Source organism: Fukomys damarensis, unplaced genomic scaffold (genome assembly GCF_012274545.1).
Source record: "Fukomys damarensis isolate Sample0158 unplaced genomic scaffold, DMR_v1.0_HiC HiC_scaffold_37, whole genome shotgun sequence".
NCBI classification, from domain to species: Eukaryota; Metazoa; Chordata; class Mammalia; order Rodentia; family Bathyergidae; genus Fukomys; species Fukomys damarensis.
In genome coordinates, this window is record NW_022900949.1 from 46,007,391 (window position 1) to 46,033,969 (window position 26,579).

A 26,579-nucleotide genomic window follows, 5' to 3' on the forward strand; every position below is an offset into this window, starting at 1 on the left:
TCTTTATGTATCATAGTGACCTGATTAGTACAGCTTTGTACTTCTTTGAAATTGAGAAGTGTGAGTCTGCAGCTTTATTCTTTTTCAAAGTTACTTTGAGAGTAAGGTGTGGTGGTGCTTTCCTGTAATCCCAGTGATCAAAGGGCTGCTGAATGAGGATCTCAGAGTTTAAGGCCAGCCTTGACTACATGGCCAGTCTGAACACTTCAACTACCTAGCAAGACCTTGTCTCAAAAAACAAAAACAAAAACAAAACAAAACAAAATATTATTTTGAATATTTTCAGTCTTTTGATATAAATTTTGGAATAAGTTGTTAATTTTACAAAAAAAAAAAGCAGCTGGAATTTAAATAGGGATTGCACTGAATTTGTCGATTCGGAAACTTGCTACCTTAACTCATTTGAACCATGAGCATCAGCTATTTCCACTTACATGGATATTGAAAAATTTCACTCAGTAATGTTTTGTTGTTTTCAGTGTACACAACTTGACTCTTGAAATCTCCAGTAAGAGTCTACATTGTCCACATAGTGCTCATTCTTTCATTGGATGTTGTACATTATTACATAGTACTACAACTTTTACTGTAATTACCTGTTTTATATTCCAATTCTAATCTCAGTTTAAAGTACTCCAGAAGTATTAATGTAAAAATGGCCATTGTTAAACATTTTTAACTATTTCAGAGTTGTCAACTGAACCTTCTCTCTAGAAATATGTCTCTTTGCAGCAAATTTTGCATGTGGATTTTTGGGGACTTAGAGCCTCAGTTTTGAGACTTTATGCCTATATACATACATACTGCTAACCCAGCCCTGACACTCAGAAAAGTGTTATTGGTGATGGCAATAAAAATGAATATTTTCCTTTTCATATGTCTAAACTAAAAATAACATCTCCAGGCATTTCTCTTGGAGATATTTATGTGTCCTGTTTGTTACTTTTATAATTGTAAATGTTGTAGTTGATGTAATGCTTTACTTTGTAGTGCATCATTTGCAGATCTACTCACCAGATGTATAGATTCCTTGCCTGGCAAAGTAGCTTTTGTTCTGTGCTTTGTTATTTTTTTGTCCTTGCAAAGTACATATATAATTGTGTTTGTTCTGGGAGGAGCAAAAAGGGGGAGTAGATTTTAGGGGAGAGCATTTTCTTTCATGAAAAGGCAAAATATCCTTTTTGGCTTAAGCAAGCCATTTCAAACAGGAAGGAAGGTACAGATGTTTCAATTAAAGCAGAAGTGCAGAGTCACTGTGGAAAATTTAAGAGTAATATAAGTTTGTGTTTTCTGTATGAAAATTACAAGAATTACTTATGGATTACCTTAATATTTATATACATTAATTGTAGCAAATGCTCTAAATTTGAGTAACATTTTTGTATTTGAACAGGAGTGTGTGTGTGTGTGTGTGTGTGTGTGTGTGTGTGTGTGTGTGGAAAGAGCACCTTATTGGGAAGCGCAGAGCAAGCAGCACAATGACCACAGACAAAGACCATCCAGTAGGCACTCTACTCATTGTACTGGAGAAGGCATACCATGTTTTGCCTATAAATATCAACTGTAACGTGGTCTCCCTCAGGGCACCTTCCCAAACCTCATCCTTATCAGAGGGTGAAAAACATCCCAACCAACTTGCTTGAAGGCAGCTGTGGTTCACTAGAGATACAGCCCCTCACAGGTACTTTCCTTTTTCTTTAAAAGAACATTTTAAAGAAAATTTTCTTGAGTCTTTGTGTGTTACTTCCCCCCCACCATTGAGTTTATTGGTACATTTAGGTATACAGTACAGTTACATTCATCATTGGGATCTTGTACCTTTACATGACAGGTCTTGCTTCTCATTTTTTCCCCTTGTTCCTGCCCTCCTTTAACCCCCTGCTCCCCTCCCCATTTACAAACACTTTATTTCCATTTTTTCATTTTCTCATATTTTTTTCTTTTCCCTTATTACCTTTCCCCTACCCTTCCCACTTTCCCTACACCTTTAGCCCTTTTCTTCCTATTTCATTCTGAGTTTTCTCAAATCAGCCCAGCTGTGTAGAGATTGCCTTGATGTCAGTACCAGAGAGATCAACTTTTGCCAATCATAAGGTCGTCCAGGGATACATCATTGGCTAGCGTCATCCTGCTTGTGTGACTCTGAAAGATGTGCCTCTTAGTCTTCATCAGGCAGGGGGACTCAGTCTTCTTTTCAGTGCACCCTGGTCTGATCAGTGCTGGACCCAGGGTTTCTGTTCAGTTTGTGGTCATGATAACTTTCATGTCTTCCCATGAATCAAATCTATCCAACTGGTTTAACAGTTCCAACATTGTTCACTGAATTTTCCTCTCAGCTCCAGAGTTTGAATCCTGTCTAATGGTCCCAAAGGCATTGATTTCATCAGTAAACACAGTGATTGGTGCATGTTCTTCATCATCCCAAAGTAATTCCCATACATGTTTGGGCCCATTGCCCAGGTACTTCTGAATAAGTTCAGAGCCAGCCACTCTCAAGCAAGTGGCCCAAGTTTGGTTTGCTACTGCTTTGGCTAACAAGGTTTTACTTGTACCAGGTGGACCATAGAGAATGATGCTCTTAGGGGGCTTTATACACAACTCTTCATAATATTCAGGATGGGTGAGAGGAACTGCTATAGATCCCTTTATTTCCTAAATTTGGTTGTCCAACCCACCAATGTTGACACAGGTTTCCTGGGAGGCCTTTTCACCTTCACCACTTTGACCAGAAGATCTGTGTCATCCATCAGCACCCCAGTCACAACATGGATCTTGTGGTTTAGCAGGACACAGCATCCTGGTTCCAGCAGAAATAAAAGTATGACACAAATGAAAGGATGCTGACATAGTGTTCTGAGCCCACAGAAAAAGCATTTGAAAAAATTCAACACCCATTCATGATAAAAACCCTGAAGAAAATTAGAAGAGATGGTCTTTATCTCAACTTGATAAAGGCTATCTAGGAAAAACCAACAGCCAACATCATATTGAATGGCCAAAAATTGAAAACCTTCATGCTAAAATCAGGAGCAAGACAAGGATGTCCACTATCACCAGTCCTCTTCAATATAGTTCTGGAAACAGCCACAGCAATTAGACAAGAGGAAGATATTAAAGCAATAAGATAGTAAAGGAAAAAGTTAAACTGTCATTAATTGGTGATGATATGATACTCTACATAGAAGACTCAAAAAACTGGCAAAAGGCTTCTAGAGTTAATTAACACATTCAGCAGAGTAGCTGGCTACAAGGTCAACACTCACAAATCAGTAGCCTTCATTTACACGAATAACAGACTCACAGAGAGAAATTAGGGAAACAATTCCTTTCATGGTAGCATCCAAAAACAATGAAGTATCTAGGAATCAATTTAATAAGAAGCAGAAGACCTCTACACTGAAAACTACAGCACTCTGAGAAGAGATGGAAGAGGATATAAGAAAATGAAAAGATATCCCTTGCTCCTGGGTAGGAAGAATCAACATGATGACAACGGCCATACTACCAAAACTGCTGTACAGATTCAGTGCAATCCCAATTGAAATTCCAATGGTATATCTCACAGAACTAGAGAAAATAATCTAAAAGTTCATTTGGAACCAGAAGAGACCTTAGAATAATAAAAGCAATTGTAGGCAATAGAGGCATGATGGGTTATCACAATCCCCCACTTGAAACTATGCTACAAAGACATTGTGATAAATACAGCATGGTATTGGCAAAGAAAAAGACCTGAGGATCAGTGGAATAGATTGAAAGATACAGAAACAACTCCAGATGTACTCATCTACCTCATCTTTGACAAAGGAGCCAACCGTCTCAGTGGAGGAAAGAAAGCCTTGTTAATAAATGATGTTGGAAAAACTGGATTTCAACCTGCCAAAGATTTAAACTAGACCTGTATTTTTCACCATGCACTAAACTAAAATCCAAGCAGATTAAAGATATAAATATTAAAAAAGAAATGCTCAACTTTCTGGAAGATAGGTAGGACTCTCGAAGACATTGGCACAGGAAAAGACTTTATGAGCAAATCCTCGGTAGCACGGAACTAGCACAAAAATCAACAACTGGGATCTCATCTTATTAAAAAGTTTCTGCACTGGAAGAGAAAGCACCAACAGAGCTAAGAGACAACCTACAATGTGGGAAAACATTTCTACCAGCTACTCCTTAGACAAAGGACAGTTACCTAGAATATATAAAGAACTGTAAAAAAAAAAATCAGGCCTCCCAAATATAAAGACCCAATTCAAAAATGGGCATCTGAAATGAACAGACATTTCTCAGAAAAAGAAGTAAAAGCATCAAGTAAATAGATGAAAAAATGTTCCACATCACTGGCCATTTGAGAGATGCAGAGGGAAAAAAATGCTGAGATTCCATCTCACCCAAGAAAGAATGGCTGCTATCAAGTGATCAACCAATAACAAATGTTGGTGTGGTTGTGGGGAGAAAGGAACCCTTGATGTAGGACACTGGAGATTTAGCAAAAGAGAAGAAAATCTTTTAGTTGCCAAGTGTTGGCACTAACATTCCATTCATAAGAGACTGTCGCAGTTTCCAGTGTCTTATCCAAGGGGACTTTAAAGGTAAACTTACAAATATTTGCCTTAACCTTAAGGCAAAATCCAGCTGCCATTCAAGAGGAGAGGAGAGGAGAGGAATGGGAAGTGCTTATGGAAGAGAGGAAAAGGACTGGGAAAGAAGATGAACATAAAGTCTCGTTATCTTACAGATTTCTTCTTTGGAAGCCTTCAGAGCGCTGTATTTGTCTGAAAGATGACTCTGGGTTTACTAATCATGACAGTACTTTAGATGTAATGTACACATAACTCCAGGATTCTTTTGTTGCATGATTTAGAATGTGTTGTATTTAAATATAGTAGCCACTAACCTCATGTGGCTATTTAAGTTTAAGCTATTTAAATTTAAATTCAATGTATAATTCATTTAGCCACATTTCAAGTGCTTATTAGCTTCCTGTGGCTCCTGGCTACTTTATTGGGCATTGTAGAGTATAGAATGTTTCCATGGTATCAGAAAGTTTATTTAGATGGCACTGTTCTTAGATGAGTTATATGAAAAGATATCAAGAAGGGGCTGGGGATTTAGCTCAGTGGTTCGGTGGCCTGCCTTGCAAGCTCAAGGACCCGAGTTCAATCCCCGGTACCAAAAAAAAAAAAAGATATTAAGAAGGACATAACAAAAGAAAAAGAAAACAAAAACAGTATAGCCAGTATACTTGGTGTACATAAATGCAAAAATCTTCAGCAAAATACTAGCAAACCCAATTCAGTAGCACATTACGAGATTATTCACTGTAATCCAGTGAGATGTACTCCAGGGATACAAGGATGGTTTAACATACAAAAATCAATGAATGTGATACACCACATCAACAGACTAAGGAATAAATTTGATCATCTCAACAATATAGAAGAAGCATTTGATAAAATTTAACATTGCTTCATTCTGAAAATATTGAACAAAGGAATGTACCTCAACATAATAAAGACCATACGTGTATAAGCCAGCCAGTAGCTTATATGGGTAAAACCTGAAAGTTTTCTAAGATGTGGAAAAAAACAAATATTCCCAGTTTTACCACTTTAATTCAGTATAACACTACAAGTCCCAGCCAAAGCAATCAGTGGAAAAAAAAAATAAAAGCCATCTGAATGGAAAAGAGGAACTCAAATTGTGTCTGCTGATGACATGATCTTATACATGTAAAACTCCAAGGAATCCAAAAAAAACAAAACAAAATAACCCCCCCAAAAAAACAACTATTAGTACTAACAAGCGAATTCAGCAATGCTGCAGTATTCAAAATCTGCATATTAAAAATAGTAATGTTGCTAAATAGTCATAGTTATCTGACATAGAAACAAAGCAGTCACATTTACAATAGCTGCAAAAACAAAGTTCATAGTGATAAATTTAACCAAATAAAGGCTTTTTACATGAAAATTATAAAACTTGTAGTCAGTCAAAATACTAATACTAATAAGTACACTAATACAAAATACTAATAAGCAGCCTGAGGATTTAGCTTAGTGGTTCCGTTGTCTGCCTTGCCAAGCACAAGGTCTTTTTGAGTTTGATCCCCGGTACCAACCCGCACCTCCCAAAAAAACCTAATAAGCTGGTTGTGATAGTGCATGCCTCTAATCCCAGTACTCCAGAGGTTGAGGCAGGAAGATTTCTGGGAGTTTGAGGCCAGCCTGTGTTACATAGTTTAAGGGCAGCCTGAGCTATATAGCAAGACCCTGTCTCAACTTCCCCCTGCCCAAAATACTAATGACATTCAATTTAAAAAAAAATCCTAAAATTTGTATTAAACTGCAAAACCCCAACATTCAAAGCCATATTGGGCAAAAGAACAAAGAAAGAGGCACACTGACATCAAAATATACTATAAAAACTATAATAGTTAAAACAGCATGGTATCAGCATGAAAACAGACCAATGAAACAGAATGGGAAGCCTGGAAGTAAACTCATCCATCTACAGCCATCTGAGTTTTCAACAGAGGCAGTAAGAATGTGCATTAGAAAAAGAACAGCTTTTTCAATAAATAATGCTGGGAAGATTAGATATTCTCAAGCAAAAAGAAAAGAAAAAAGACTAGACTCCTGTTTTTCTACCACTTATAAAAATCAACTCAGAAATGGATTAAAGATTGAAATATAAAACTTGACATTATGAAACTCCTAGAAGACAATAGGGGAAATTTTTAGGATATAGGAATGACTAGAGGTTTTTTTTTGGACAACTCCAAAATAGAGGAAATGAAAGTAAAATAGACAAACTGGGCTGTCTCAAACTAAAGAGCTTCTAAACAGCAAAGAAAACAGCTGACAGTAAAAAGATAACCTACAGAAGTTAAAAATAGAATAATGGTTACCCGAACTGGGGAGGAGGAACAGTAAAGGAGGAATTGGGAAAGGTTGGTCAACAGGTACTGAGTTTAATAGGAATATGTAGTTCTGGGAGCTTGTGGGTATGTATAGCTCAGTGGTAAAACATTTGCCTACTGTGCATGAGGCCCATTGTTTAATTCCAGCACTGCCCCCTAAAAGGTTTTGGTTGTGAGCATTGTCATATCTATAAAAAATAGTAATATATTACGTATTTCACAAAGCTAGTATAAGAAAATTTTTGAGGAAATAGTTTAACCTAATTTGAACTTTGCACAGTGTATAGATCATGGAACCATCACATGGTGTCCATTAATATGTACTGTTTTAATGTTTCTGAGTATTAGTTAAAAAGAAATTTAATGAAGTTGTTAGAAGAGTCTTGTGGAGAAGAAAAATTCAGAAGGTATAGAAGCAAGGAGGTTTTTTTTAAACTGATATCCTCTAAAGATTGCACAAATCAGCAGTATTTGGAATATTTCAAGCACTTAATTCTTGAACTTTTTACTTGCAGAATAATATAATTTTTTTTCCAAAATAAATGTGTTAACTCACATTTCTGTTTAACATTTAATATCATCATGTAGTCTTTTAAGTAAAATATTGATCCAAACAAGATCTTATTTCTTTGTTTTGCTATTAACTGGTTAAGCTTTTAAAGTTTTGTGACTTTTTAGTTGAGATAAATCCTTGCCTACCACACTGATCCTTTCACCCCTCTTTAGAAAGAAAGAAATGAGTTGTTTTTGTTTTTGTTTTTTTGGTACTAGGGATCGAACTCAGGACCTTGCATTTGTGAGGCAGGCAGTGGCACCAATAAGCTAAATCCCTAGCAAGACTCATGTTAGAAGGAAGTGATTTCATTCTTTAGTTTCCCGGTCCATTTTAGACATGTAAAATTAGGGGGAATTTTTTTTTATAACATAGCAGTATTTTTTGAATGAACACATGGTAAAAATTGCGTACCATTTTCCTTTTTGCCCAAATGGAAATGACTGATATATTTATTATATAATATACAGGTAGAAAAAGTGGACAATAGAAAAATAAATTTAAAATCTTGATCTTAATGGGAATACTTCTAGGGTGTTTCCCTTGAATTTGATATGACTGTTGGTGTAAGGTAATGTACAGTATATCCTTTTAGTATATCAATTCAAAGCAGAAGAGTAGATTTTAGGAAGACATTTGATTTAACATCCATTTTTATTTATTTATTTTTGGTACCAGGATTAAACTCAGGCCCTTGCACTTGCGAGGCAGGCTCCAGAACCACTGAGCCAAATCCCCGGCCCTGACATCCATTTTTGAGCATTAAAAATGTAATATAAAGTAAAAATAGAAATTAAATAAATTTGATCAATTATGTTAATAAAGTATTCTGTGTTTAATGACTCTTCAGACTTAGGACTCAGCTGTGCTCTTTAGACTTACAATCTGCCACTTGGATGGTTTTATAGCCCATCTAATTTTTTATATAGCTCTGTATTTCTTGTTTATAGATCCCAGTATCTTTTGGGGGGGGTACAGTTCCCCTTCTTTATACAGTACTGTAACTTTTGCTGATTGTACTGTGTAGTACTATAGTTTTATGTTCTGTTATACATTACAGCATTGTATATAATCATTATGCAAATAAAAGCAATCAAGTTGGTGTTCCCTTTGATCACTTCTTTGTTTAGAATATTGTAATATGCATGCTATGTACAATTCTTAATTTAGTGACCAATTTATTTAAAGACCTAATTACAGGAATGGAATGCAGCTGATAAGTGAGCAATGTCTGTATATGGATCACTTCCTAAAATGAACCTTTTTCCTTGGTCATAATGTATGCATTTTAATATACTGCTTATTACTAATATATAAAAATCTTTTTTCATGTTATCAGATTTTAGTATCATTAAAAGAATTGAGACACAGTTTACTCTGTTCTCTGAAACAATTAAACATGGATATTACCTGATCCTGTAAGGTTTCTTCTTCCTTGAAATTGTTGGACCATGGTACTTTTGGCGAGTTGCAGCTCTCTTAAAAGACTTTTTCTATATAGTGATTGATATTGTGTGTGTGTATGTGTGTGTGTGCATGTGTGCATACATGTGTTGTGAGACATAGTCTCACTGTGCAGTCCAGGCTGGCCTCACACTTGGATCTATCCTGCTTAATTCTTTTGAGTGCTAGAATTAGAAGTGTGCATCTCCATATATAGGCTGTGGTTGACTTATTCTTAATATTCAAATTTATAAGCATAGATATACACTGTATTTTATGATTCCAGGATAAGCTATGACTAGCCTGTTGGAGGCCATAGCTCTTCCTTCTTCCATCATGGTTTTGTTGAATGGATATTTTGAAAGGATTAGTAATATGGAATATCTTTAGTTAAAAATTTATTTGGAATCTTTTAGCATGTGCAGCTGGTGCTTTGCCAGCTTTATATTAACATCAAAAGGTTGCTTGCATAGATCACACTTTTCTACATAAGAATCTTAATAGTTCAGAGTAAAGTGGGAGCTGGGGATTTAACTCAGTGGTGCTGCTGCCTGCCTCGCAAGTGCAAAGACCCAAGTTTGATCCCCGGTTCCAAAAAAAAACAGTACAGAGTAAAGTGAGTAGTGGTGGGTGGATTTTAATACCAATATTTCAGAACATAAAAAATGTGGGGATATGTAACTAAGCTACTAATCAACTAACACATCTTCTTTATTGAAATGTTCTTTTTGTTTGTTTAAAGCAAAATAAATTTAAGTATTTGTGTTTCTTTGTAGGTATAAGCGTGTCTTTTCAGTTGGAACCCATGCAATTACTACATATAATCCCAATACCCTAGAAGTAACAAATCAGGTAATTATGTTAGAAACTGTTAGGTATGTGTAAGAACCCTTCTTGAATTCTTAAAGTGAGGATATGGCCCATTATCTCTGGTGTGAAGTTGATACTTTAGAAATGTCAGATCTGAGATTAATACACTTATATATGATGCTTTGTGCTTAGGACTATAAATAAACAAATGGAATATGGTTATTTCTACACTCTCAGAAATACAACATTCTGACATTACTCTGTGGTAACCATTATATTTATATCAAAAATATGATGCTGTGCTTAGGACTATAAATAAACAAATGGAATATGGTTATTTCTACACTCTCAGAAATACAACATTCTGACATTACTCTGTGGTAACCATTATATTTATATCAAATTAATAAATTCATTAAATTTTAATACTGTTACTAGTATAGACATATTTTAGTTATGTCACAAGCATATTGGTATAAAATACTTGTCATAGAAATAAGCTTACTTGTTTATAAAGGTAGAATTAACTATAAGTAAACATTAAAAGATTTTCTAGCTTATTTTAACTCTGAATTAGGTGTGTCTTGTTGAATCCTTTTTTTAGTGGGTCTATGAGTAATCATAAAATGTTATTCCTTAATTCTATTCACTTTTATTTTAGTTACTTTAAATTAATGTCAGTCATTAATATTGGACTATGGATAAAATTTTGTCATCTCTGATGACGAAAGACCTTAAATAATTTGAATTATAGAATCGCTATAACATTACTTCTAGATCGCTAGTATTTTGTAAGATTTTGCTTGTTTAATCAGTGAGTGTGAAATTACAGTAATAAAAATAACTTACATTTTGCTATATCATAGTAGTAATTGAAAGAATCCATTTCATTTTCTTAGTGGCCTTATGGAGATATTTGTAGCATTAGCCCTGTTGGAAAAGGACAAGGAACAGAGTTTAATCTCACATTTCGTAAAGGCAGTGGGAAAAAGTCCGAAACTTTAAAATTTTCTACAGAGCACAGAACAGAACTTCTTACAGAAGCATTGGTAAGAAATATTCTATCTTCATGAGCTAAATTTCTCTCCAGTTTTTTAACTGAAACAGTTAAATTAGCAGATATTAATGTTCTCTGCTCCTGTACACACTATGCTTTTTTTTTTTTTTTTTTTTAGAATCTTTACCTGGATGCTATGAAACTTTCTCTTTTCTCTAATAGCAAGACTGGAAAATCCCTTACATTTAATAATTTATTAGCCTTTTAAATTACATATACAGGACAAAGAATTATGTTTTTTCCTCCCCAGTACCCGGGATTGAACTCAGGACCTTGTGCTTACAAAGCAGACACTGTGCCACTGAGCTAAATCCCCAGCCCCAATCAAATCACTTTTATCAATCTTTGTACAAATAAAATTACTAGAATGCCTGTAAATGGACCAAAGCAAGTTAGTTGCTTGAATTTGAATAATTGCTGCCCAGAAATAATTTTTTTTTCAGCTTTAATTGAGTTTATTGGTACATTTTAGGGATACAGTACAGTTACATTCATTGTTGGGATCTTGTACCTCTACATGACAGGTCTTGGTTCTCATTTTTCCCCCTTGTCCCTGCCCTCCCTTCACCACCCCCTCCCCATCTACAAACACTTTATTTCCATCTTTTCATTATCTCACATTTTTTTCTTTTCCCTTATTACCCTTCCCCACCCATCCCACCTTCCCTACACCTTTACCCCCTTTATTAACAATATTCATACAAATTAAAATTATTACAATAATCAACACATTTATTTCAGTAAATTAAAATTAATTTATATTCAAGATGAGTTTATCAGTAAATCTCTAAATTTTAATGTGGAAATAGTATGAGTATTGTTGATGTGTGTAATATGCATTTAAACTGCTGTACCACAAGTTGGCTATATTACAGTTTTAAAATACCATTTTAATATTTTCCTTAAGGAGCTATAATTTGATGACATCTTGTCTTCTAAATCAACACCTTTCTCTGCATTATTGTAATCAAAGACCCTCTGAAAAGCAGTCTGAGCTTCCCAGTGGGACAGTCATGCTTGCGGGAAAGAATGATTGAATTCAAATCAGAGCTATCTGGCAGCTAGATGTACCAATTACAGTCTCATCGTGAATGTGTTAATCTGTTGTTCTTAAATAAAATTCCAAACTTTTTATTGAATTCCTTATGACTTTAACAGTTTACCTTGAATATCACTTGAGCAACACACTTGTTTATGTACTGACCATTCACAGCATCGCTCGGTGTCATTTCAGCCTGTCACTTCTTGTATTGAATAAATTTGATAAAATTGTTTTTACATTTCCTGTTATCTTATAAAATTAACAAAAAATATACAAGTTTTGGTCATTCTATATTTAAATAATTGGACTGGTAAGTAGTTTATAACAGTTTTTAGTATACAAGTTAATCAGTTTATGATTTTTACCTCTTTTAGGTAGAAAGGGCTGAACCAGGAGACTTCCTTACCAATCTGTTATCATAAACTATGATTATGTTTTTTTACTTTCAGAGATTTAGAACAGATTTTTCAGAGGGAAAGATCACAGGAAGAGTAAGTATTTTGTAATTATTAACATATACTTTTATTTGTTTAAATGTTGCCCTTTATTGGAGAAATCATTCCATAACTTGTATCTTTCTGTTATGGCAAAGATAAAAGAGAGACATAATTTTAATGTTTCTTGTTATCATGTGATAGAGTGATGAATGTAGTTTTATCAGGAACCTCAAATAATCCTTAATTAAGACTTAATTCTAAGGGGAGGAGGGGGTGAAGGGAGGGCAGGGGTAAGGGGAAAAAATGAGAATCAAGATTTGTCATGTAGAGGTACAAGATCCCAGCAATGAATGTAACTGTACTGTATCCCTAAAATGTACCGATAAACTCAATTAAAGCTGAATAATAAAAAAAAAGACTTAATTCTAGCAGATGGAGAAAATCGTCAGGGAAACAAACAAGAACAACAGCAAAAACAATGGAACATTAAAAACAATGCAATAATCAGGTGGTCCTTATTCCATATTCTAAGCAGAAACATCAATAAGCATCATACTGGTGATAATACTTGTTGGAATAAGCAGTTGTTGTTTGGTGTAGAAGGTTCTTCTTTCAAAAGCATTAAACTTTTAAGGTTTAGGAATATTGAAACTCTTATTACATGTCCTTGCCCTGGATCTGGCCTGTACTATAAAGTTTGGCGTGGTTCACTGACAGCTTTGGGAAACTCAAGGTTACTTATTGGAATCTTAACCTTTGTCATGCCCTCTGTACCTCATGTTACAGTAGCATTTAAACTAAACCAGAAACTTTAAGGAAGAAGGAATGGGAGTTAATGCTTTCTCTACTCCCTTGAAATATGTATTTCTTACCATGAGCAGGAATTACTTTTATATTGAGAACAAAATACTGCCTAAACTTATAGTACTATTCAGAGCCCTAGCTTCTGGCAAAAGGCAGGAGCTAAATTATAATATGCTTACAAAACTATTCCCCTCTATTAATACATTCGTGACAGTGCCCTAATTTATATGTCTTGACAGCCAGGCAGCTTGAACCACTGGTGGTACAGTGTATGCATGACTGTCCATCTATCAGTATACTACTTCTACCACTAGTGGTACAGGCCACTGAATGGATCAGGCATGCATGTACCACTGGTGGTTTAAGCCGGCAGGAACCTGTTAAACCCTTCCTTTTTTTTTTTTTTTGATATTCTACTGCTGCTTGTAGTATCCCAGAGCCTCACTGATACCTAGCAGGCGTCTGGTTGCCCGTGAGCTATTTAAAGTATTTTAATGGTGAGCTCCTTGTTTCTTTTTCCTGATGAGCCATGACCATATTTCTATAAATCATAACATGGTGTACTTATTGTAATTACATTAGCTGGTAAGTTTTCTGTATGTCATATCTGTGTGGAGGAGCATTCTGTGTGTAGATTTTGTTTTTAAGCTTCCCTTATATCAGTAAACTAGTCACTTAATAGTTTTCAAACTTTGAGATAGAAACAGTATTTTTAGAAGATTGAAGGATATTTCACCTAATTTTATAGCAGGAGTAAGAAACTCAAAATGACACCTTTACCGCTCCTCCAGAATGTTTAGGTTCTACTCCAAATGCTGTGCTGACACAACTACTCCTACAAGAGTTGAATGTGGCCTGAGGCCTCCATTTGCCTTTGACAGACTCTTAATTCAGAGTCTGCATCAAAGTCTGTCAAAGTCCTTAAGGTTTGGCCCCCTAAAGTCTGTAAAGGTAATGATATGTTTTAATCATATATCATTATTGTCAGTTGATTATCTTCTGGGAGGAATAGACAGTTTTGTTTTGAGTGGGTTTGGGGAGTGGAAGCAAGCCTAGTTTGAAAAACTACCATTTTTATGGCGTTTCCATTCCTACAAGAGGTATGGCAATCTATATATCTTGGCTGATGCAGGCCCTTTTGTCTTTCTTTAGAAATTTTTCATGGAACTGTGCTCTATGTCACCATGGCCAGTGTTGCCAAGGGGACATAATGTGATATGACCCTGTGCATATCATTGTTGAGTTTAGTGTTGGAATATTTATGGAAGTGTTCATTTATTAATGCCTTCTTTTGCTGAATACCTAGAAGAGAATTTCTTTCAGTACCAGAAATAGTTATATTCTTGAGCAACCAATTTATTTTTAATTTAAGAATTATATAATTTACCATAGATTCCTCTTCTTATGGATGGGTAGAAAACTGGTATTTGGGTATAGGTGGGATATTCATTTCACATCAGACACTTTGTAATCCTTCTATTTTTCTACCTCACTTTTCCTTTACTTTCAACTTAATTTCTTCTTCATCACATCATGTAACCTTAATTAAATCTTCTTTTCTTTTTAGTATACAACTAGAAGCTAGATATGGTGGTGATACATGCCTTTAATCTCAGAACTTTGGGAGGGAGGCTAAGGCAGGAGGATTGAAGTTTGAGTTCAACCTAGGAAATTTCAGTACTTAGACCCAGTTTCAGAAATTAAAAACAGAATCTGGGATGTATACCAGTGCAGTGGCCCTGGGTTAAGTCCCTAATACTGCATGCATTAATCAATCTGTCAATCTGTCTAGATAGTAAGTGGATATTGATCATTCTAATCATTTGATAGTCATTTTAATTCATAAAGGAAATATTATCTAAATAGAGTTTTTTGCTCATATGAACAAAACTCAAAGGTAATTTTTCATTGGTTTGATTAAAAATGCCTAAGTTCACATTTAGGCTTAAGAATTTTTTGGTATGCAAAAGAAAATATATATTAATGTATGGAGCCAATCAGTTGTTGCTCTGATTGAATAGTGTAACTTTCCTGAAACAGGTCTTAAGCTTTTTGGGGGATTAAAAGAATGCTTCATCAAAAGTTGAAATCTGTCTCCTAAAAAAACTCTTTCAGCATCTCAGAATACATTTCTATTTAGAATTTCTTTTGTTTTTCACTGTGACATGGAGTCTTACTATGTGCCCAGGCTGTCCTCAATTTCCTGCCTCATGAGTGAGTGGGATTACAAGCATCAACTCCTATGCCTGGCTTCATTCTCTTTTTTTCATTTGATTTTTATGAAAACTAACTTAAATTGTGACTTAAATTGTTTCACGAAATATTGTAACCCCAAATCTTTGCTCTTTGCTATGAAAGAAAGAAAACATTGTCTTAAATTAGAGTGGTGTGTGTGTGTGTGTGTGTGTGTGTGTGTGTGTGTGTGTGTGTGTGTGTGTGTGTCTGTGTGTGTGTGTGATGCTGGGAATTGAACCTATGGCCTTGTGCAAATGATCTACCACTGAGCTTCATCCTCAGCTAGAGTGAACTTTTTTTTTCTTTCTTTTTTTTAGTTTTAGTTTTGTTTTTTTGAGATAGGATCCTCCTATGTAGTTCACGCTGGCCTCAAACTCACTGTGTAGTCCAAACTGGCCTCAAACTTACATTGATCCTCCTGCCTCAGCCTCCTGAGTGCTGGGATTATAGGCATGTGCCACCACACCCAGCTAGAGTGAGCATTCTTAACTATATATCTCCTCCACCTCCACTAAATGTTACAGCATTTGGAAAATAGCTGTGAATATTTTATGGTAATCTTAAATATGAACTTGAGTAATACTGTTTCTCTCTAGAGATATAACTGCTATAAGCATCACTGGAGTGATACGAGAAAACCTGTCATATTGGAAGTAACTCCTGGAGGCTTTGACCAAATAAATCCTGCAACCAACAGAGTACTGTGTTCTTATGACTATAGAAACATTGAAGGCTTTGTAGATCTCTCTGATTATCAAGGAGGATTTTGTATACTTTATGGAGGGTTTAGTAGATTGGTAAGTATTATTTTTCAAAAAATATTTTTTAAAGGATATAATTTGAAGAAAAGCAGAGTTTTTAGACTTGATTTTGAAATTTCATGCTAATACTATGGTATTAAAAGTCTAGGCTTTGGTTTCAAAGATATCTGGACTGGAACCTATTTGCTGTTCTCCAAAATGAGAGAATATGTGTATCATTTTGTGTGTGTGTGAAAATTGGGTAAACTAATTTGTGTAAAATGCTTCACATAGTGGCTTAGGTAGTGTTCAGTAAATATTGATTGTAATTGCTGTTTTCATTAGTACATGTATTAATGTGTTACCTGAAAGTTCCTAAGTTTTTGTAATGTAAAATCTCCTTATTTTTAGAGTGTTCTTGTCAAGTTATTCATAATATGAAATAAGAGTATTCATTGAAACGACATTTGGAACTCATTGCATATTTTTGTCTTGGACTCTCAGTTATAACTAAATTGTGGAATATAGCAAAAACTACTTAAAATGCTGAGGACCTTTTTTTAATCATTATTAGAAGCTGAACTATAGATGATGGCCAACTTTTGAAATATTCTATTTCCTTAATAAAATTTAAACCCCAGGTCTCAAATTTAAACAATGTAGAGTTTCTGCAAATTGACCTTACTTATAAGATTTTTTTTCTCTTGAGAATTTAATTCTGTAGCTATCTTAGTGACCTGTGAATACTACTAAGATTTAATGTTTTGTGCATAAAATATCCTCTGGACAGCAGAGCCAAAGCAAGCATAGAACTTATAGATACATAAGAGGGTAGATTGTAGCCAAAGGAAAATAAATAGAACGATGGGGTTGAGCAGGCTCTAGATAATCTGGTTTAGAAAATATAATTTGGTTTTCTAACCTAGCATTCACTTATTCCTCACTTGATTGATACCATCCAAGTTTCCCTAATCTAATAACACAGAATTAGATATTGTCTTACCTGTGAGTTTAGACTTATAAAATGAAATCCGAAAGGAAAAAACTTAGCCCCCCCCCCAAAGCATCCTGAAGTGTGCTGTCCTGGTATTATCCAAAGGCTGTCTGTCCTCTTTCCTGGGCAGGAGATATTTGCAATGATTAACTTAGTGGTAGAAAACATGCCAGATAACAGAAATGTGGTTTTTCAGACTCTAACAGAATTGTATCACAATTATTCAACCAAACCATAACCTCATGGATACTGAGGGACAGCTATGTATTCTCTTTTAAAAGACTAGCTAAAGGAAGTTAGGTCACTATGCATATGATATCAGAACAGATTTTTTTTTTGTACTGGGGATCAAAAGCAGGCCCTTTTGTTTGTGAGACAGGTGGCAGAACCACTGAGCCAAATCCCTGGCTCCAGAACAGATTCTTTTAATCTTCTGCATCAGTGGTGACTATGATGATCTGGTAGGTATTAAGTAGATTTTTATACATGATGGGTATCATCTAGTCTTTCTCAGCAAGGGAGCTTATCGGCATTCTGGGCAGAACAGTCTTTGTTGTGTGGGGTACTTCTACTCTGCCTTTTTGCATTTCTAGCCTCCTTGCTAATAGCAATATGTACGTTATCCTTATCTTTGTAAATATAGCCCTGGAGGTTGTTTTGTAACATCTGTAGAGCACTGACTGGTCAACAATTAAACATTGTTCAGCATAATCTTGTAAGGAAACCCAGTATATAAAACAAATCAGAGCTGCCTTGGTTGAAATGTAACACCTAATCACTTGGCTGGCTTGGCTGGAATTCAGTCGACCACTGTTAGAAGAAGTACAAGTATATATAAGAATATTTCTGCTCAGTGAGTCGGATGCAAAGCTCCACATTCCAGACTTTATGGTGGTTTCAATTTAGTAGGAGTCTTTCAAATACAGTACATTGCTTGTTTACTTCTGATAACTTCTTCTCTTTTTTTCCCCTAGAATTCTTCCCTATGAGTTAAATATAGTCACTTTTTTAGTTGTTTCATAATATTTGTCTTTATAAATTTCAAAATTTATGCAGCATTTATTTGCATCAGAGCAAAGAGAAGAGATAATCAAAAGCGCAATAGACCATGCTGGCAACTACATAGGAATTTCATTGCGTATCAGGAAAGAACCCTTAGAATTTGAGCAATATTTGAATATTCGCTTTGGAAAATACAGCACTGATGAATCTATCACGTCTTTAGCAGAGTTTGTGGTCCAAAAAATATCACCTAGACATATGGTAAGACCGATGTATGGAAAATAAGAATTTGTTCATCTTATTTTGACAGCTTCATTAATAATGTTCTAATGTGTCTCAATTTCCTTATATATTTGAAGGAACCTGTGAAAAGGATTCTAGCACTTACAGAAACATGTCTAGTAGAACGAGATCCAGCAACCTATAATATTGCAACATTGAAGCCTTTGGGAGAAGTAAGTTTCAGCACTAGCTTACATGAGATTTCTTCCTGTTGATAAGTTTGAATACTTTTCTATTTTAATATTTACTCATTCTTAACGGAAAGTATACAGAATCTGTATTTAATTTTTAGCATATTTCTATTTATTGATCTTAGAACAATGAAGATTTCAAAAGTTACTTCCCAAATACATAGAGTGGAACTTTTTATTCAATAATTGTATGAAGGGGTAGGGATGCAGTGTTTGCGTAGCATGAACAAGACTGGCTTTAATCCCCAGCACCATAGGAGGGAAATAAAATAAAAATTTGAATGAGACTATGCAACTCTTAAACTGAGACTAAGCAATTTATAAACTCTGATATAAACAAGTTATGCTTTTATATTAAATACTGTATTTGTAAACTAAATGATGTGCAGTTTTTATAATGAAGAACTATAAATCTACACTTACTTTGTTTTCAAAAGGTATTTGCATTGGTTTGTGACTCAGAAAATCCTCAACTTTTTACCATTGAATTTATAAAAGGGCAAGTTCGGAAATACTCTTCAACAGAAAGGTATTTTTATTTTTTATTTATCCAGCATTTGAAATCCCTTCCTGTGCAGGAGAAAGGGTTTGATCAGAGAAGAAAGATAAAGATTTGTACTATAGAGCTATAAAATTATTTATCTTGGGAAGACATTGTTGCTTTTTTTGGGGGGGTACCAGGGATTAAACTCAGGACAGGCAGCAGCGCCACTGAGCTGACTCTCTAGCCCTCATTGTTGCATATTTAAGATTACTTTCATGCAGTTTTCAAATTCCTAAAATCAGTAGAAACGGTGTTTTTATTTTAACTGAAATGATGAAAATTAAGTGTATTTCTGTAACTAATGCTTTCAAAGTATTTTAAAAGAGCATCTCTGATTTTCATTGTTGTTGTTCAGATAACAGCAAGTTCCTTTAAAGACACTTTGTTAGTTACACATTATATCGTAGTCTAGTTACCAATTTTTTAGAATGTTTTTTGACATTACTGTGACATAGCCATTCTTGTGAAAACCTGTGAGCTGTTACAGCTCATAAGCTCCTGAGAGGTCCACATGTATAATTACTGTTCTGCTCTATATGTCCTTATCACCCTTTGTGTACTAAGCTGTTGTTGTGCGAGTAGCGATTGTTGCATTCTAGAAAGTTCTTTCACACCACTGTATCGAGTTGGACTGAGACTGGTTTTTAAATTAAGTCCAAACAGTTGTGATACCTTTTGCCACTGTATACAGTATTATCTTAATTGAGATTTCTCCCTCCCTCCTTCCCTTCATCCTTCTATCTCCTTTTCACTGCCCCTCTCTTCCCTCTTTCCTTTTTTAATCTTCCTATAGTACCAAGCAGTAACTTATCTTAGAGAGCTTTTTAGGGTAAACAACACTGAAAATTTAAGGAAAGGGTTATATTTCTGTTATTTTAAGGAGAGAAGAATAGTTTTTTAAAAGAATTGCTGCAGTCTTAGAGGAATGATCTCAATGTTCAGTTTTTCATGTCTCAATATTCAGTTTGACAAGTGCTTTATGAACAGTATCCTGTTTAATCCTGATGATAGACCTAAGAAGAAGCTGTCATCCCCTAAAACTGTAATGCTTACATGAAGAAAGTACAACTTCTTTGTGAGTTAGGTTAGGAGATTTCTTAGATAAAATACCATAAATAATTCAGATTGGCTTCATCAGATAATCATTTTTTCATCATTGAGTTTATTGTTACATTTTAGGTATACAGTGTAATTACATTCATTATTGGGATCTTGTATCTGTACATGACAGGTCTTGGTTCTCATTTTTTTCCCCTTGTCCCTGCCCTCCTTTCACCCCCTTCTCTCCTCCCAATTTACAAACACTTCAGTTCCATTTTTTCATTTTCTCCTATTTTTTTCTTTCCCTTATTACCTTTCCCCACCCTTCCCACTTTCCCTACACCTTTAGCCATTTTCTTCCTATTTTACATTGTCACTTATCTCATTAGGATCTTATGTACCATTATAGTTTACTCACACCAGAGAAACTGTTTGGTATTTACACATGTGTGACTTATTTTTTTCACTTAGGAGTATATCCTCCATATGTATCCATTTTCCTATGAATGACTCTAATTTCTCATTCTTTATGGCTGAGTAGTATTCCATTTTAAAGAAAAACCACATCATCTTTATCCAGTTTCCAACTGATGGGCAAATGTGCAGTTTCCAAGTTTTAGCTATTATAAACTGTGCTGCTATAAACATAGGTGTGCATATATCTCTGTGATATGATTCTTTTAATTCTTTTGGGATGGCTGGGTCAAATGGAACCTCCAGTCCCAGCTCTTTGAGGTATCTCCATATTGATTTCCATAGTGGTCGCACCATTCTGCACTCCCACCAATAATAGAGAAGGGTTCCTTTCTCCCCACAACCATGCCAACATTTGTTATTGGTTGATTTCTTGATAGCAGCCATTCTTTGTGGGGTGAGGTGGAATCTGAGTGTTGTTTTCATCCGCATCTCTCGAATGACCAGTGATGTGCAACATTTTTTCATATATTTACTTGCTGCTTTTACTTCTTTGTCTGAGAAATGTTTGTTCATTTCAGATGCTCATTTTTGAATTGGGTCTTTATATTTAGGAGGGCTGTTTTTTTTTGAGTTCTTTATATATTGTAGATAACAGTCCTTTGTCTGAGGAGCAGCTGGTAAAAATGTTTTCCCACATTGTAGGTTGTCTCTTACTTCTGTTGATGGTTTCTTTTGCAGTGCAGAAGCTTTTTAATAAGATGAAATCCCAGGTATTGATTCTTTGTGCTAATTCTCGTGTGTCAAATTCTTCTTTTCTGTTTGGGAAGTTTTCTGTCATTAATTCTGTGAACAGCTTTTTAAGTCATTTGTATTTTCTCCTGCTACTTCATGGATTCCATTCAGTCTTATGTTATTCTTCTTTGCATCATCTAGGAGTTTTTGGATCCATTTCTCATGATCCCATACTGTTTTTAAGAGACCTGTCTTTTCTTGGTCACTGACTGCAATCGTATCTTCTATATCTGAAATTCTGTCTTCGCACTCTTTTATTCTGTTGTGTACACTTTCAGTGGAGTTTTTAATCTCCTGGATATCTGTTTGAATCTGTTTAATGGATTGCATTTCTTTCCTCTGTTGCGCATTCATTGTTTCCATTTCTTTCTTATGCTGGGCCTTCATGGCTTCTTTCTTGGTCCTGAGATCATCTATTTTTTCTCAGTTTCTGTTCTAGAGTCTCGAATCATGACTTCCATTTTGCTCACCATCTCTATGGTTATCTGGGAAATTATTTCTGTTTTGAATTTTTATAGAGCCTGATTAATCTGTTTTATTACTTCCTGTGCTATGGGTTCAGGTTGTCCTGCTGGTTCACTATCAGACTTTTCATCCTCATTTACCCTACTGTTTGCCATTGGTGAACTGGAGGTCTGTCTTTGTGTCTTGCTTTGTGTCTTGCTCATTTTTATTGTTTTTGTTGTGTTGTCCTTGGTTTAATTTCTGGGTTATTACTTAAATCTTCCTGTTATAGTTGTGCTTTAGCTTTTGAGTCTCTAATGACTCATAGACATTCTCATTTTCATAATATCGGAGAAAATAACTCATTAAATCAATCACATCCTTTATCCCAATTGATACAATCAGCAGCACAGTAGGATCAAGCACAACTTGCAACTTGACCACTTGTGGTAGTCATTAATCTATCACCTTTAATCCATGTGAATTAAATTAAAATCAAGAAGCAGCCCAAAATATGCTTGCAGTGAATGCCCTTTTCAATATAGCATCTTTACCATTTAGGATGGGGTCTTAGAGTTAGGACAAGAGGAGTAGATAAGTGAAAGAATTGGAGAAGGTTTCAAATAAAGCCATGGGACATAGAACAACCATACAATCTTTACGAAACTATTAAATTCAAAAGGGATAGACAGAGTGCAAGGATAAGGAAAAGAATATATTCTCTTAACAGTAATAGGGGCTCACTTTCCCTTGAAGCTATTGACCCATGAGTGAGGTAAAATGACAGAAGAAAAGAACATAAAGAAAAAAGGAAAAATGATAAAAGAAAAAGTCTGAGTTAGGACAGGAGCAGGAACAGAAAGGGAGATGAGGGACAATATGGTGGAGGAAGAGACTGAGTTGGAGAAGGAGGACAGAAAAAGGAAGGAATTTGCAGAGTGGAATGAGGAAAAGTAAGAAAGAAAATGATTTTGAAGTGCCTCTTTCAGACTGTATCTCTGCTGTCATACAATACCATGTGCACAGCCATGTGCAGAACCAAGTCCCCTGATCTCAGCAAGGCAATGGCCGATCCCCGTGACAGTCTGATCTCAGGCCATAAGGCCCAGATTGAGTTCCCTGACTTGCAGGGTTGAACTCCACACAGTTCTATTACAGGTTTCCCTGCCCTTTCTTTTAAGATGTTCAAAGTTGGGAGCTCAGAAAAATACCCTTTGTGACCACTTATGCCTCTGCAGAGTGGGTCCAAGGACTGTTACAATCAGGAGGTCTGAGAGCAGGGGGCGGGGGGAGTTGCTGGGCTACCATCCTTGCTGGAGCTGGTGGCTGTGCAGGCAGGGGAGGGCGTGGCTACCCAGTCCTTCTGAATGGGCCCAAGCAGGCCAGAGGGAGAACAGATCTCAGAGCAGCCTTCCCAAATCTCACTTTCCTGGCCTTCATCAGATTGTTAAACATGAAGAACATTAAGAAAAGATAAGCCACCTATAGGGAGAGAGTATTAAAATATAATCTGATAAAGGACTATTTTCTAGAATATGAAAAGAACTCTTATAATTCAACACTAAAAAATAGATAGTAAATGTGCAAAAGTTTTAAAAAAGATGGCTCTCTCTAATGAAGATGTATGAATGGTAAGTTAACACAGAAAAATCATGAGTTGTTAGGGAAATGAAAATTAAAACTACCTCAGATTCACTAAAATAACTAACATCAAAAAAACTGCCAGTCAGTTGTTGGCAAGGAGAAGTTAGAACTCATATTTTTGTTGAGAAGAAGCATTTTGAAAAATACTTTAGCAATTTCTTAAAAGATTAAACATATACCTGCCACATGATCCTTCTAATTCTACTACTAGCTGTATACCCAAGAGATAAGAAAATATATGTCCACAGAAGCACTTGCATGTGAATGTTCAAAATAGCATTTCATAATAGTCAAAAACTAGAAGTAATCCACATATTCAACACCTTATGAAAGGGTAGACAAAATTTTGTATGTCTCTACAATAGGCTCCAACTTAGGAAATAAAGGACTGAATTCCTGGTACATGCCAAAACTTGGATGAACCTCAAGAGCATATGGTGTAATAACCAAAACACATAAGACTACATATTAGATGATTCTGTTTTTTCTTTATGAAATTTGTTTAAAAAATAAAACTGTACAAGCAACATATCAGTGGTTACCTGGGACTGAGGAGATTTGGTGGTGGTTGTTGTTCTGGAAATAGGTACAAGGAAACTTCATGGTGTATCAAAGCTGAATTGTGATAATGATTTTACAACTATAGATTTATTAAAATTTGTAGCTGGGTGTGGTGGCATATACCTTGAATCCCAAAACTTGAGAGGTGGAGGTGGGAGGATTCCTGCAAGTTTGAGACCAGTTTGAACTACACAGTGATACCCTGTCTCAAAAATACCCCTCCAAAATTAAAATTTGTTAAATATTTTAATCGAATGAATTTTGAGATTTCCATGTTAGACCCAAAAGATGTAAACAAGACCAAAAACAGAAGCATTAAATATAAGGTCACATAGCAGCAAGGTGAGGCAGTAGAATTTGCACCACAGATTTTGTTTTAAAGCTCTGCTTTGTGCTTCCTGTTGGATCACAGTACATCCCCAAGCAGGTTCATGGTGAAAAGCTTATGCTGCATTCTGAACCAGAATTCTCTTTAACTGTCAGTCCTGACACCTTTTTACTTCTAACCTTGTTTAGAGATTCCTTGTTAGCAAGTTTGCTGGATGGAGTAAGAGCCTCTGGTAATAGAGATGTATGTGTAAAAATGACACCAACCCAAAAAGGCCAGAGATGGGGGTTACTCAGCATGCCTGTGGATGAGGAAGTAGAGAGCCTTCATCTCAGATTCTTAGCTACTCCTCCAAGTAAGTATTGATTTTAGTGTAATATTTCCATCCATCTGTTTGACAACAGTTTAAGAAATGCAAGCCTCTAACTCTTCTTTTTGAACCTTCGCATCTTACAGATGGCAACTTTGCAGATGCCGTGTTCCGGTTCAATGCTAATATTTCATACAGTGGAGTTCTTCATGCAGTGACACAGGATGTAAGATAAATTGTATCATAATTTCTTCATTGTCATTAACTTTTGGTATAGAAACTTTTCTGAAAAACTCTTCCTTCACCCAGGGTCTCTTCTCAGAAAACAAAGAGAAACTGATCAATAATGCCATTACAGCATTATTGTCCCAAGAGGGAGATGTTTCTTCAAATGCAGAACTTGAGAGTCAGTTCCAGGCTGTGAGGAGGCTTGTAGCTTCCAAAGCTGGTTTTTTGGCCTTCACTCAGCTTCCAAAGTAAGTTATTTTCTGAATTTAGTTCCTCTTAGAGTTTTTTTTAATAGCACACATTTATTGGTACATCTTAGGCATGCACAATGATAACACTTGTTGGGAATTTTCACCTGTACATGGTACATCCCGCCCCTTTTTTCTAGTGGACCACCCCCTTCCTCAAGCCCCCTCCTTTCCCTCTTAAGTATAAAAGCTTTGTTTCCATTTTTTCCTAGTTTCACTTTTTTTTTGTTTCTTCCTTTCTGCCTATCCCCCCTTGTTCTTCTTCCCATTTGAAAATTTTTTCCCTTTTCCCAGTATCTATTAAACATTTTAGTCCTTATTTCCACTTTTGATTCCTCACACCAGAGAAACAATTCAGTATTTAAACATGTGTCTGATTTATTTCACTTAAGAATATGGTCTCAACATCCATCCATTTACCTATAAATGTCTGAAGCTCATCTTTCTTTGTGGCAAAGTAGTACTCCATTGTATAAAAAACCAAAAACAAAAAACCCAAAATCTTTATTCATTCAATGGTTGATGGGTATTTGGGCTGTTTCCAAGATTTAGCAGTTACAGTCTATGTTGCTATAAACATGAGTGTGTGTATACCATTCTGGTATAATACTTTATTTCTTTTTTTTTTTTTCCTCATTGAGTTTATTGTTACATTTTAGGTATACAGTATAGTTACATTCATTATTGGGATCTTGTACCTTTGCATGACAGGTCTTGGGTCTCATTTTTTCCCCTTGTCCCTCCCCTCCCTTCACCCCCTCCTCTCCTCCCCATTTACAAACACTTCAGTTCCATTTTCTCATTTTCTCCTATTTTTTTTCTTTCCCTTATTACCTTTCCCCAACCTTCCCACTTTCCCTACACCTTTAACCCTTTTCTTCCTATTTCACATTGTCACTTATCTCATTAGGATCTTATCTACTATTACAATTTATTCACACCAGAGAAACTGTTCGGTATTTATACATGTGTGACTTATTTATTTCACTTAGGAGTATATCCTCAATATGTATCCATTTTCCTATGAATGACTCTAATTTCTCATTCTTTATGGCTGACTAATATTCATTTTATAGAAAAACCACATCTTCTTTATCCAATCTCCAACTGATGGGCGGATGGGCTGTTTCCAAGTTTTAGCTATTACAAACTGTGCTGCTATAAACATAGGTGTGCATATATCACTGTGATATGATTCTTTTAATTCTTTTGGAAAGATACCCAGCAGAGGGATGGCTGGGTCAAATGGAACTTCTAGTCCCAGCTCTTTGAGGTATCTCCATATTGATTTCCATATGGCTTGCACTAGTCTGCACTCCCACCAAGATAGCCTTTTTAATAAATGGTGTTGGAAAAATGAGATCTCAACCTGCCAAAGATTAAAACTAGACCCTTACCTTTCACCATGCACTAAATTAAAATGAAAGTGGATTAAATATCTAAATATTAAAACAGAAACACTAAACTTGCTAAGATAAGTTAAGCAGAACTCTTGAAGACATTGGCATAG

The 26,579-nt window shown here is 35.4% G+C and overlaps 1 protein-coding gene and 1 pseudogene across 5 annotated transcripts in view; one reads left to right on the top strand and one right to left on the bottom strand.

Moving 5' to 3' along the window:
* Dnajc13 (DnaJ heat shock protein family (Hsp40) member C13) overlaps positions 1-26,579 on the top strand; it is a 139,933-nt gene that overhangs the window by 33,307 nt on the left and 80,047 nt on the right. For all 5 annotated transcript variants that reach the window (XR_004515533.1, XM_010625454.3, XM_010625456.3 and 2 more), the window contains exons 3-12: positions 9,695-9,770; positions 10,628-10,777; positions 12,277-12,318; positions 15,900-16,100; positions 18,094-18,300; positions 18,399-18,494; positions 18,950-19,041; positions 24,472-24,638; positions 24,740-24,819; positions 24,903-25,069. Coding sequence is in view for 4 of the 5 variants with exons in the window: in XM_010625454.3 (XP_010623756.1) it covers positions 9,695-9,770; positions 10,628-10,777; positions 12,277-12,318; positions 15,900-16,100; positions 18,094-18,300; positions 18,399-18,494; positions 18,950-19,041; positions 24,472-24,638; positions 24,740-24,819; positions 24,903-25,069 (1,278 nt within the window). In the remaining variant the exon portion in view is untranslated. The remainder of the gene's footprint in view (positions 1-9,694; positions 9,771-10,627; positions 10,778-12,276; positions 12,319-15,899; positions 16,101-18,093; positions 18,301-18,398; positions 18,495-18,949; positions 19,042-24,471; positions 24,639-24,739; positions 24,820-24,902; positions 25,070-26,579) is intronic.
* LOC104863220 lies at positions 2,028-2,866 on the bottom strand (annotated as a pseudogene).